Source organism: Delphinus delphis, chromosome 10 (assembly GCF_949987515.2).
Source record: "Delphinus delphis chromosome 10, mDelDel1.2, whole genome shotgun sequence".
Classification (NCBI taxonomy): domain Eukaryota; kingdom Metazoa; phylum Chordata; class Mammalia; order Artiodactyla; family Delphinidae; genus Delphinus; species Delphinus delphis.
The window spans coordinates 67,110,112-67,123,702 of record NC_082692.2 but is presented as its reverse complement, the minus strand read 5'-3'; the positions used below and the strand labels follow the sequence as shown (position 1 = coordinate 67,123,702).

The window sequence follows — 13,591 nt, the reverse complement described above, 5'->3', positions numbered from 1 at the left end:
ACTTTTCATAAGAGTTTTGATTGGACCTTTTTTTTTTTTACTAGAAAATAGCTGTTCTTCATCTTGTCAAGGATCATGATATTTTGTACCAGATAAATAGTACCACTCCCTTTCCCTTCCCAACATCTGGATTATGAAAAATTTCAAACGTTTAGCAAAATATAATTTTACAGTGAACACCTGTATACACACCACTTACATTGATTGTGAATATTTTACTAAACTTATATTCATGAATACCCATCCATCCATTCACCCCTCATTATATCCATCCACCATTCTTTTTTTTTTAATGCAAATTAAAATAAATTGCAGACCTAATCACTCTCTCTTTTTAAAACTAAGCATAATACTACAGTTTAGGCTTGACCCAAAAAATGAGTACTTCAAGGAAAAGGTAAAACATAAATGGTGAACTTGAAAATTAGATTATGTAATTATGTATAATGTGGATGACAGTATTTAACAGAATATAACTTGTGGCAGATAAAAGTTTCAGAAACATTCATGTTTGATTTTCAGACACTTTTAAAAATTGTGAATATATCTAGTGTCTGCCTCTTCAGGTGTGATGGTCCACCCCAGTTTGATCCAGCCAGATATGTTGTGAATTAGGTGTTTTATGTGCAGATCTTCTGGTTTGGGTTCTCTGGGAAATTTTATGGGGAATGAGACTTTTAGCCATTATTTATTTCATCAAGCTGTAGGAATCAAGTCAACATATTTATCAAATCTTTACTATTACCAGGCATTGAAATAATTGCATGATTATCCTTAAGTGGAAGTAAGAATTATTTGAATCATTTAAATTAAGATGCAGAAGAGACAACCCCTTTTATTCCAATATCTGTTGATAGGTGGCAATAGTACTTCGAAGACTGAGGGAGCTACAGCTTCAGGAAGTAGCTTTGAGGCAAGAAAGCAAGCGTCCTAGCCCACGAAAGCTCTCCTCTGAACCCCTTTTGCCTCTGGATGAAGAAGCTGTGGATATGGACTATGGCGACATGGCTGTAGATGTAGTGGATGGCGAACAAGAGGAAGCTTCTGGAGACATGGAGATCTCCTTTCATCTTGATTCAGCCCACAAGACCAGTAGCAGAGTGAACTCAGCAACTAAACCTGAGGAAGGAGGATTGAGGAAAAACAAGTCAGCAAAACAGGGTGACAGAGAGAGCTTTAGGAAAGCCAAGCAAAAGTTGGGTTTCTCATCATCTGATCCAGATCGCATGTTTGTTGAGCTGTCTAACAGCAGCTGGTCAGAAATGTCCCCCTGGGTGATTGGCACCAATTATACCCTTTATCCTATGACTCCTGCTATCGAGCAGCGACTCATTCTCCAGTATCTGACCCCTTTAGGAGAATATCAGGAGGTAAGCTTATTGGGAAGAGTAGTGTTCACATTTTGGGACCACTGTGTTTATTTCTGGGATATTTTGTGGTGTCATTTTATACATTGATGTGTTTTTACACTAATATAGAAAAGTCTTTGCCTCAAACTGGTAAAGTCTTATGGAGGTCACTCCTGATAAGGCCTTTTCGATCGAAGTGTGTTTGTATGTTTATCTTCATAAAGCGGGGGGAAGAGGCACCTCATTTCTTTAATCTTCTATCTTCATAAAGGAATAGGAAATATGTGAAAATAAATTCAAATGTTAAGACTTGTTTTTGGTGTTGATTTCAGTTACTTCCCATATTCATGCAACTTGGATCACGGGATTTGATGATGTTCTATGTTGACTTGAAACAGACTAACGATGTCCTACTTACATTTGAGGCACTCAAGGTAAAGTTCTTAAAAATGTTAGGTCACTGAGCATTTTATTGACATGGATGTGCCTATATGTTTTGGTATGTAGCATCTCTGGATTTTATTGTTCAGGGTGGTGCTTTTTTTAAAAATAAATTTTATTTATTTTTGGCTGCATTCGGTCTTCGTTGCTGCATGCGGGCTTTCTCTAGTTGCAGCGAGTGGGGGCTACTCTCCGTTGCGGCGTGTGGGCTTCTCATTGCGGTGGCTTCTCTTGTTGCGGAGCACAGGCTCTAGGCGTGCAGGCTTCAGAAGTTGTGGCTCGCGGGCTCTAGAGTGCGTGCTCAGTAGTTGTGGTGCATGGGCTTAGTTGCTCCGTGGCATGTAGGATCTTCCTGGACCAGGAATAGAACCCGTGTCCCCTGCATTGGCAGGTGTATTCTTTTGTTTTTGTTTTTACATTAATTAATTATATTTTGGCTGTGTTGGGTCTTCGTTGCTGCATGCGGGCTTTCTCTAGTTGCGGTGAGTGGGGACTACTCTTCTTTGCAGCACGTGGGCTTCTTGTGGTGGCTTCTCTTGTTGTGGAGCATGGGCTCTAGGCGCGTGGGCTTCAGTAGTTGTGGCACGTGGGCTCAGTAGTTGTGGCGCATGAGCTTAGTTGCTCCATGGCATGTGGGATCTTGCTGGAATAGGGATCGAACCTGTGTTCTCTGCATTGGCAGGCGGATTCTAAACGACTGTGCCACCAGGGAAGTCCCAGCAGGCAGATTCTTATCCACTGTGCCACCAGGGAAGTCCCCAGGGTGTTTCTATTGCCAGATGTGTCAGTCGTGACAAATGAAAATTTCTTTTTTAGATAGAAGAAATGAGGCTTACCAAGTGCCTCCACAGAAATTCAGGGGTCAGTCCTAGAGGATTGAATGTTAAAGGAGAAAGTGGGTCTAAACCTGAGAGTGGCCTCAGTTATTGTTACTGGATAGGAAGAGAAACTAAGTGTATAGTACCTTAGGTCATACTACCTTTTAAGTATTCTGTCAGCCAACAACACTTCTTCTCAGTTATTAACTATATACATATTGTATGATGTTAGATTATTTAGAGTGGACAAAATATAAAGCAGAAAATGAGTAAAGAAATAGAGGCATACTCAAATTCAGTAAAGGTAAATGATTTTCTAGGTTGCAAAGGGGCTAAATGTAAGAGGGCAAGTATGTCTAGCCCACCAAATCCATACCTTTTCATGATAATTTAGGTAATCTGAAGGGAGAGAGGTTAAGTGGAATGAATAATTTTGTGGCTATTATAGTTCTACCCAACAGGTAACTAAATGAACACAGTACTGTTCTGTGATGTTTACAATATTAGACAAATAAATTAAGTCTCTGCTGTTTATTGTTTGGTTAAGAGAGACAGGCATGTAAGCCTATGATTTCTTTTAGATATTATAGATGTTGTGAAAAAAGTATGGGGCACAAAGGAAGGAATGGTCTGTTCTCCTTGAGAATTAGTAGCTTCTAGACAAGACCTCTGAAAAAGAGGTAATGTTCTCACTGGCTATTCAAAGTTACAATTTCATTCCTGATATTCCAGAGCCATGCTGTCCAATAGAACTTTCTGTGCGATGGAGATGTTCTTTGTGCTGTTGAAAACAGTGGCTACTAGCCATATGTGAGCACTTAAAATGTAGCTAGTGCTTCTGAGGCATTGAATTTTTAACTAAATTTTAATTAAATTAGCCACATGTGGCCAGTGACTAGTGCATTGGACAGCACAGTTCCAGAGTATATTGAAATTAAATAGAAATAAGGAAATTTGCCTTTCAGACCCCAGAAATTTTAAGTTTGGAGGAGGTCAGACATAAATTGGAGTAACATGTATTCCTATGTATGGGATGCAGTGTGTGTGTGTGTGTGTGTGTGTATGTGTGTGTGTATAAAGTGTGTAAACTCATGATTATACTTTGAACAGTGAGATGAAGCTGGAGGTCAGAGTTGTCTCCAGTGACCCAAAGGGATTGCTTTCAGATGCAGCATCCTGTCCTGAAAAGGAAATAGTGAAGAAGGGATTTGGGCAGTTGCTATTTCTGTAGGTCTTTGTATGAGGAACTGTAATGGGTGTCATTATTCAGCTGTTTTCTGTGCAGACTCATATAAGGGATTAAAGAAAATGAAATAAGGATGAACAGGGAAAAATCAGACAAGAGATCCTTCTTATAGGGAAATAAAAAGTATAGAAAGTTATGTGTACTGTTTTGTTCAAAAGGAAGTCTCAGTTGTGTAGGAGAAGGAACAGGTGTTGAAGTTAGTATTGGGTTGGCCAAAATGTTCTGGTTTTTCTGTAAGATCGTATAGATCAATAGAAACAAAATGGAATAAAATAGTAAATTAAGAACTAGAGGGCTTCCCTGGTGGCGCAGTGGTTGGGAGTCCGCCTGCCGATGCAGGGGACACGGGTTCGTGCCTCAATCTGGGAGGATCCCACATGCTGCGGAGTGGCTGGGCCCGTGAGCCATGGCCGCTGAGCCTGCGCGCCCGGAGCCTGTGCTCCGCAACGGGAGAGGCCACAACAGTGAGAGGCCCGCGTACTGCAAAAAAACAAAAACAAAAACAAACAAACAAAAAGAACTAGAACCTTATATGGAGGTACAATACAAGAAGAGAAAATAGAATCTTTGCCCACATGAGTGAGGTGAGCCAGGTTATGGGCTATGTTGAGCCAAGTAGAATTAAGGTTCTTGGTAAAGATTGAGCCTGTTTGTTCTCTGTTTCCCTACCTACTGATCTGGCAGTGGAACTGCCACTTTATGATAGTGACATTATTGGAAAAAGCACGTGCAGTGGCCTAAGTATTGGGGAGGGAACCATACATAGTTTAGTTTCTTGGGGAAAGACTTGGTGGGAATGTGGTAGAGGTTTGTGTATCAGCCAAGTAAAGAGTGAAGGGATTTGAATTATATATAAGGGTTAGTCTGAGTTTCTGTGTTAAGAGAACTTCTGAAGAGGGTACATACATGTTGTTTTTGCCATTGACCTTGGTGAAATTTATACAGGTATCGAATCATGTAATTACAAATCTGTGTTGTCTTGTCTGTACCTGCTGCCTGTATCACCACCCAGAAGACACCTTGACATGAGAAACAGGAGGCCAACGGAAACAGGAGGCTCCAGTTCTCCTGAGGCCCCATCCACGTTGGCCTGGGTTCAAAGTCATTGAGTAGCCTGCTGCTTGCATTGCACTCCTTGCCCTTAAAATTGCCCAGAAGATCAGGTTCACCCAGAGAGACTAGTAAGAATTGAACAGCAAGTTAACAAAACTTGATAACAAAGGCCTGTCTAATAGAGACTTAATAAAATAGTTCATTAATAAAGGTCTTTTTAAAGTGCATTCTGATTAGTTCTAAAAATTTACAAATTTTGATAATTTACTGAAGACTTTTCTTTGGGGATATATTGAGGATAAATTTAAAGGAAAGCAGAGTTTTGGATTTTATTAGATGATGAGTCAGTGACTGAGCCAAAGCTAAAACATAGAGCTGATGATGTTTAAAGGATTAAAATGGGAAGGGTAACAAAAATCCTTTAGGGAAGCTATGTAATAATAAAATGGTGTAGGATTATGTCGTTATGTACAGCAATATTCTTCATTTCTTATTTTTCACCCTCATGAAAACCTTTGGTATTAGGAGGGAATATTATGGAATCCTAGAGTTTTTTTGTTTTGTTTTTTGTTTCCCTTAAGCAGTATTGGTTTTACTTCTCTTTTGAGGGAGTGGTTGTCTGCTTCAGAGGAGTCTTTGTGTTTAGCAACTGTGAAGAGATATTTGTTCTAGATTTTTCCACGGTGATATGTGTCCTCTTTGTTTAGCACCTAGCATCTCTCCTGCTCCATAACAAGTTTGCCACAGAATTTGTTGCACATGGTGGAGTACAGAAATTACTGGAAATTCCTCGTCCTTCTATGGCTGCAACTGGTGTATCCATGTGCTTGTATTACCTGTCCTACAACCAGGATGCCATGGAAAGAGTAAGTCCAGTCCATTCAGATGTATGGGAATGGGATAGGGTGGGGAATATTCTAGTACATTCACAGGAAAACTTTTGGATAAGAAAAAATGAATAGGTGGATTAGGTTTTAATGAAAGAAGCAAGGAGCATGAATCTTTACAGAGCATTCCAAAAATGTAAAATTCTTTAGAAAAGGTCCAAAATGTAAAATTTTGTAGTCCTTTTTTTCCTGACTCTCTGAAAGAAAAAGATCCAACAAAAAACCCAAGATGGATTGGGGTCACAGAACTTTTTTTTAGTTTTTGCCATTTTACTGCATTAGAATTATTTTCAGGCTCTTTTCAGATGTCCCTCAGTGGAGTTATATTTTGCATTTTTGAGTCAGTCTATTATAAAAACAACAGATGATGCTTTGTGTATTTGTGTTAACAAATAGTTCGTGGTAGAGACAGTAAAATCATTCCAGTTGTTCTCAGGGCTCCAGAGAAAAACATGGTAGCGTGGCAGCTACCCTCTGGTAGCTGGTTTTCTGGGTTTTTCCAGCTAAGACTTTTTATTTAGTGATTTTTTAAAAAAGTCTAAGTGGGTTGTACATTTGAAAAGAAATGGGTCCTTAGATACCACTAGGGAAGCTCTTGTCATTTCTATGCCTGGAATATTTTTCTAATATTCTATGTGGTGTGGCTTTTCTGGTAGAGAGAAGTTGGTAAATTCTTCTTGGGTGGTGTCTTTATTCATCTTTGTATATGTACTAATAGGGTAATATTTTGATTTTAATTTTTTTAACTCCTTAAGATTCAGCATTATGCAAGGATATGTAATCTTTTGAGAGTAGTAACCTAATCTGTGTGTGTATGTACAAAATTAATTGTGGTTAAGATAAAAAAGTATCAAACAAACCTGGGTAATGCTTCATAATTCATTGTCTGACTTACAGGAGACAACAAAATGTGTGTGAATGAATCAGTGAGTGAATGGATATTAAACTTGTAGACTTTAGTATCAGAAGGCTCAGTCACTTTTATGAGCCTGGGGAAGTCCCTTATGTCTGTGAGCCACTTCTTCACCTGTTAGGTGGGAATACTAATATGTGTGTAACAGAGCATTGTGAGCATTAAAGGATATAAATATTTGCAGAATTTAGCACTCAGTATGTTTAGGTGGAATTTAAATATTTCTTTAAATTTAGGTTGTTTTCAGGCTTGGAATAGATTGTTATAAAATTTCATTTGTAACTTAAGCTTTAAACTCAGAATGACTTGCCCAGGAGTGATTATTGTATTTTGCAAAGATATCTATCTACACTGTGAATTTTTCTTCCCTTTTGTGAAGGTTCCTTTCCCCCAAATTTTTAAAAATTACGTTTTATTTTTATTTTTTGCAGGTTTGCATGCATCCCCACAATGTTCTGTCTGATGTGGTGAACTACACACTGTGGTTAATGGAATGTTCTCATGCTTCAGGATGCTGCCACGCTACCATGTTTTTCTCAATCTGCTTCTCCTTCCGGGCTGTATTGGAACTCTTTGACCGCTATGATGGTCTTCGTCGTCTGGTGAACTTGGTGAGGTTCTTCAGTGGCTTCTCTTTGTGAGGAGCAGGGGTTCTGCTTGTCTGGGCTGCCCGTCAGTGGCATTGAAGAGAGGAAGCTTCTGACTGGAGGAATTTTGCTATCATTTTTATGGATGAAGTCTTTTTTCCTCCTTCATTTACAAGTTTCTTTTCCTCTTAAGAGGACTATACCATTGTAGACTTGCCTTGAATATAGTAATCTTACAGGGGGAATTGCTTGATCCTTCTAAAAAGCAAGTTTTGTGCCTCTGTGTCTTTCAGCATGATTGAAAACTATGTAATTTTTCAATATAGGTTTAATGTTTTGCATTCATATGGCTACTCTTAGCATGTTGTATGGACAGATGTACTTTGATGTTTGTCAATCTTCATGAGCACAAAAGTTGATTGAAGTCTTTCTCCTCTCCTTTTACTTTTCTCTTCCTCTTTGTTCTTCCTCCTCTTTTGCCCCATTCTTTTGCCTCTTTCTTAATAGATCAGTACTTTGGAGATTCTAAATTTGGAAGATCAGGGTGCACTTCTGAGTGATGATGAAATATTTGCTAGCCGCCAAACTGGGAAACATACGTGCATGGCCTTGCGCAAGTACTTTGAGGCTCACCTGGCCATTAAATTGGAACAAGTGAAGCAGTCACTTCAGAGGACTGAGGGTGGCATTCTTGTTCATCCTCAACCCCCTTACAAGGTGAGAGAACCTTGTCTAAAAAGGAAACGTTGTTAGCACTGTCTGTAGCATCTTGGGCCTGAAATGCACATTCATATCGGTGGAGTCCACGTGGGATGTACATTGTTGGATTATACTTGCACTGTGTGGAGGCAGAATACTTGAAAAGGGATGTAGGGAATTCCCTGGTGGTCCAGCGGTAGGACTTGACATTTTCACTGCAGTGGCTTGGGTTTGATCTCTGGTTGGGGAACTAAGATCCTGCAAGTCACACGGTGTGGCCAAAAAAACCCACAAACAAACAAACAAACAAAAAATGGGTATATTGAGGACTTATTTTGCTCCCAGTTGTAAGTTTCTATCTCTGGAATACTAGAACTAAAAGATGAACTGAGAGGTCTGTAAAAGGGCTTTCTTTTATGGAAAGTACTAGATATTCTACCTTCTTCTGTGTGGAATTTTTTTTCTGAAAGGGTGCATCTATAATTCCACTTCACTATCATTTTTGAACTTAGTATGTTTTGTAACAAAGATTGGTATCTGCGTGTTTTAAAAATCACAAATTGAAAAGAAACCAATTATTTTACGTGGTGCTTCTTTTTAAGCTGTGAAATATATGCACCAATGATTTGAACATTTTGTTACCTTTTTGGGCAAAATGTATTATGAGTCTAGTTATAAATAAAATAAAAGATTAAACATTTATATATATTCATTGTTTCACATGTGGGCTGTGGACTCAAGAAGTGTGGGATTTGAAAGCTATTATTACTTAGCTTTATTATTAAAATCTGTTGACCACTGAGCTGTGCTGGAGAAGATAGCAGGCAGATTGAGTTCTTTAATAATATGTATCTCTGGGCTTCCCTGGTGGTGCAGTGGTTGAGAAGCTGCCTGCCAATGCAGGGGACACGGGTTCGAGCCCTGGTCCGGGAAGATCCCACATGCCGCAGAGCAGCTAAGCCCGTGTGCCACAACTACTGAGGCTGCAAGTCACAACTACTGAGTGCACGAGCCTAGAGCCCATGCTCTGCAACAAGAGAAGCCACTGCAATGAGAAACCTGCGCACCGCAACGAAGAGTAGCCCCCACTCACCGCAACTAGAGAAAGCCCTCGCGCAGCAACAAAGACCCAGTGCAGCCAAAAATAAATTAATTAATTAAAAAAAATAATAATATGTATCTCTCCTTTTAGGCATGTTCATATACTCATGAACAGATTGTGGAAATGATGGAGTTTTTGATAGAATATGGCCCAGCGCAGCTATATTGGGAGCCAGCTGAAGTCTTCCTCAAACTTTCTTGTGTCCAACTCTTGTTGCAGCTTATTTCTATTGCTTGTAATTGGAAGACCTATTATGCAAGGTGGGACCATGAAGTTAAAAGTCTGCTTTTTGCTAAAGTTAATGTTGGTTTTCACAATAGTGTATGCTTAACAAACATTTGTTGAATTGAATTGAAATTTTGGACTTGAATCTGAGAAACTAGATTAAGCATGATAATTAAGCATGATAATATCATTTTAAATTTATAGAGTGTTTGGTCATGGTGATTATAAATACTGCAAAATAGGCAAGGATCATTATCTGTACTCTTAGAGAAGTTACATAATCTACATGGCTACAGCTGCAGAGGTGGGGTTGAAATCCTGTCTGGACACTGGAGTCCAGTATTCTGTGGTACTTAGACTTTAAACATCTCTCTGTTGCTTGACAACCATATATAAGATTTATCTTACCTTCACATAAAACTGTATTTTTTGCTCTTGTTATGATTTTCACCATTCAGTTGAAAACAGCAAAGCGGGACAAGGCTCAGGGAAAAACAGGTAATGGAATCAGGAGGTTGGGTAGGTTCTATTTGAGGATGATGTAAAAAGAATTAAAACTATATTTTGGAAAAGATGGAGTCTGAAGGGAAGATAGTAACAAAATTTATAAACAGTGGTTCTTGACCTCCTTTCCCTATCCACCCACTGCCATAAAGACAAGAGGTGCTTATTTAGGGTGCATATAGATTGTTTGCTAAATCCCAGGGTAATTAAATCTAGAGGAATACCTTTGGAGTGGCCGTTTTCAACCTTTTTGGTCTCAAGATCCCTTTACTGTATTAAAAATTATTAGAACCCAAAAAAACTTTCGTTTTTACATCTTGATATTTAACATATTGGAAATTAAAACTGAGAAAATATAAAAATATTTATTTATTTAAAAATAATCTGAATCCATTACTTACTAGCATTTTTTATGAAAAGTTTCCAAAATAAAACCAGGTGATTTCAGCAAGTTTTTAAAATGTTCTGGTTTAATATCTCGTATCTGCTTCTATATTCAACCTTTTGTGACATCACACATGACAAGCCTCTGGAAAGCTCTACTATACACTCTTGAGAGAATGAGAGTGACGAAGGAAAGTAACATCTTAGTGTTATTATAAAAATAGTTTTTATATCAGCACCTTTTGAAAGAGGCTCAGAGACTCCTAGGGTCCCCTAACCACACTTCAAGAACCACTGTTTTAGAGTATTAAAGTAGGTTATATTTACTTGGAGAACATTGCTTTAAAGATGATGGAAACTCAGACGATAATGAGGAAGGTTATAAATACATTTTTTGAGGGGTAAATTCATATTTGATTACATAAGAAAATATAAATATGTCCTTTAAAAGCTTAACTTTAAAAATAAAATACTTGTTTTGCTTAGAATATATAAAACCTTAGAAATGAAAATTATTCTTAGCCACTGTTAATTTCTTTTTTAATAGTCTTTTTTCCATAATGTATGTAAATATACATATTTGAGATTATAGTATTTAATCAAACTCATCTTTTAGATGAAATATCTCAAAATACATAAAGATACAGAGAATAATATAACAACTACTCCATACCCAGGGTTGGCATGTTGCCGTATTTGCTTCTGTTTCAGTTCCTTTCCATTTTCTGCCTCCTGAGAGTGACCAGTCTTCTGAACTTGGTGTGCATTCTCTCCATTTTTTTATGCTATACATATGTGTGGGTGTGTAAACAATAATATATTATTCTTTTGTATGTTTTAAAGTTATATAAAATATTATCCTGTGTACGTCTTTTGCAGCTTGCTTTTTTCACCCTTATTTATTTACTCTTTTAATGTAAGTTTCAGGTATATAGCCACCCTTACGTGTTTGAGATTTATGTGTTGATATTTGAACTCTTGTATTTCTGTACTGTAGTTTATTCTCCTATTGATGAACATTTAGTGTCTTTTGTTTCTTTTTTTCCTGTTAAATGTATGGTACCACAAACCTCTTTTTGGAGTCTCTCTTGAGGATATGTTGTGTATAACCTGGGTTGTAGTGTGTCTTCATTTCATCTATAGTGGATGTTGCCAAGTTGCTTGGAAAATGCTCATACTATCTTCTTCTCCCACTGCAGTCTATGGGAGTTTTCATTTTTATTCCTTCTTGCCAATACTCGGTATTGTCAGACTTAAAATTTTATATCTTAGTTTTCTATTTCATTGATGTTGTATTTTGAGCCTTTTCATTTGTCCTTTATTTATTTATTTTTTACATCTTTATTGGAGTATAATTGCTTTACAATGGTGTGTTAGTTTCTGCTTTACAACAAAGTGAATCAGTCATACATATACATATGTTCCCATATCTCCTCCCTCCCCACCGTCCCTATCCCACCCCTCCAGGCGGTCACAAAGCACTGAGCTGATCTCCCTGTGCTATGCAGCTGCTTCCCACTAGCTATCTGCCTTACGTTTGGTAGTGTATATATGTCCATGCCTCTCTCTCGCTTTGTCACAGCTTACCCTTCCCCCTCCCCATATCCTCAAGTCCATTCTCTAGTAGGTCTGTGTCTTTATTCCTGTCTTACCCCTAGGTTCTTCATGACATTTTTTTTTAATTCCATATATATGTGTTAACATACGGTATTTGTCTTTCTCTTTCTGACTTACTTCACTCTGTATGACAGACTCTAGGTCCATCCACCTCATTACCAATAGCTCAATTTCGTTTCTTTTTATGGCTGAGTAATATTCCATTGTATATATGTGCCACATCTTCTTTATCCATTCATCCGATGATGGACACTTAGGTTGTTTCCATCTCCGGGCTATTGTAAATAGAGCTGTCATTTGTCCTTTAGAGTTCTTTGAAAATAATTGTCAGTAGCTGCAAAGTAGTTCATCATATGAGTGTACCATAATTTAACACATATATTCCTTTTGTCTGTGTAAGTTTTCTTAATTCTTTTGCTGTCCATGATGTGTTAATGGACATCTTAATGCATAAATACTTGTTTGTATTGAATACTTCTGATTATTTCCTTAGGACAGATTCCTAGAGGTGAAATTCCTGGGCCAAAGGTTATGAACGTTTTAAGAACTTTGTTTCATATTTCCAAATTATTTTCTGAAAAGAGTATACTTATTTCTACTCCCACCAAAAGTTTGAGAGCATTTGTCTCTGTACATCTTCATCAGCATTGGGGATTATCCCTTGTTTTTAATCTTAGCAGTCTGATAGGTGAAAATTCCATCCCTGTGTTTTTTGAAATTAAAGTTGTGGTGACTTACAGGCCCTCTCCTGATGCCATGGCTAGGGACAGAGCCATAGTCCCTACTATATCAGTAGTAGTTCTGATCCATTGTCTCTCTCTTTTAGCTGTTGTTGTTTCTTGTGGCTGTATCCTAGTTTCCCTTTGACTAATTCTTCTTCCTGTCCAGGAATGACACTGTGCGCTTTGCTTTGGATGTCTTGGCTATTCTCACTGTTGTGCCAAAAATTCAGCTCCAGTTGGCAGAATCAGTGGATGTGCTGGATGAGGCTGGCTCCACCGTCTCCACTGTAGGTAGGTTGTACCTTGCCATTTTTGTTATTACGTGGTCTTTGTTTTCCTTTGCTATTCTGGTTGTTACTTACCTGACCTAATTTTACAGTATTAGAACAGAAGGTAGTAGAGGAGGGTACCTTGTAAGTCTTATAAGTCATGCCATCAGTTTCATATAAGGGAGTCATGGTAGTGAATTCAGGTTTTCTGGGTGGTATAGGCATTTCCTATACATATGTATACATATACATAATTGTACATGTGCATTCCTGGAAACCTTGTACTCTGCAGAGTGTTGTGCTAAAAATAGAATTTATGAGAAAAATAGATTGGGGCAGACAGTAAAAAAGTTTAGCAACTTTGTAATCTGAGCCCTAACAAAATTAGTAATTGCCAAGCAGTGCAGAATGGATAGAAGCTATTATACACAAAAACAAAAGGAAAATACACTTTGTTTGAAAATACCCTTTATTAAGAGCAGGGCTGATGAGGGCTACTGCTAAGGTGAGCATGGCAAGTTGTGTGACTGGCTGTGGGCCCTAGGGTGTACCACTCTGGGGAGAAAGCCCAAGGCATAGCCACTTGTTTTTAACTTGCTGCCACTATAGCAGCCGGGCTGAGGGCTTTTTCCTTTCCTGCTGAAGGTTTTTATTTATTCCCACTATTTTTGCTCTACTTACCCAGGAAAGTTTGTACATGACCCTGGGTGACTTCCACATAATGCTGATGTCATTCCCCTATTTAACATATAAGGTATTATGTCATAAAGATGCA

General features: G+C 38.2%; 1 protein-coding gene across 3 annotated transcripts in view; it reads left to right on the top strand.

Moving 5' to 3' along the window:
- The window catches only part of DCAF1 (DDB1 and CUL4 associated factor 1), a 93,011-nt gene that overhangs the window by 46,775 nt on the left and 32,645 nt on the right, over positions 1-13,591 (top strand). For all 3 annotated transcript variants that reach the window (XM_060022589.1, XM_060022588.1, XM_060022590.1), the window contains 7 exons: positions 858-1,370; positions 1,682-1,783; positions 5,615-5,773; positions 7,139-7,318; positions 7,802-8,011; positions 9,186-9,355; positions 12,714-12,838. In XM_060022589.1, coding sequence (XP_059878572.1) covers positions 858-1,370; positions 1,682-1,783; positions 5,615-5,773; positions 7,139-7,318; positions 7,802-8,011; positions 9,186-9,355; positions 12,714-12,838 — 1,459 coding nt within the window. The remainder of the gene's footprint in view (positions 1-857; positions 1,371-1,681; positions 1,784-5,614; positions 5,774-7,138; positions 7,319-7,801; positions 8,012-9,185; positions 9,356-12,713; positions 12,839-13,591) is intronic.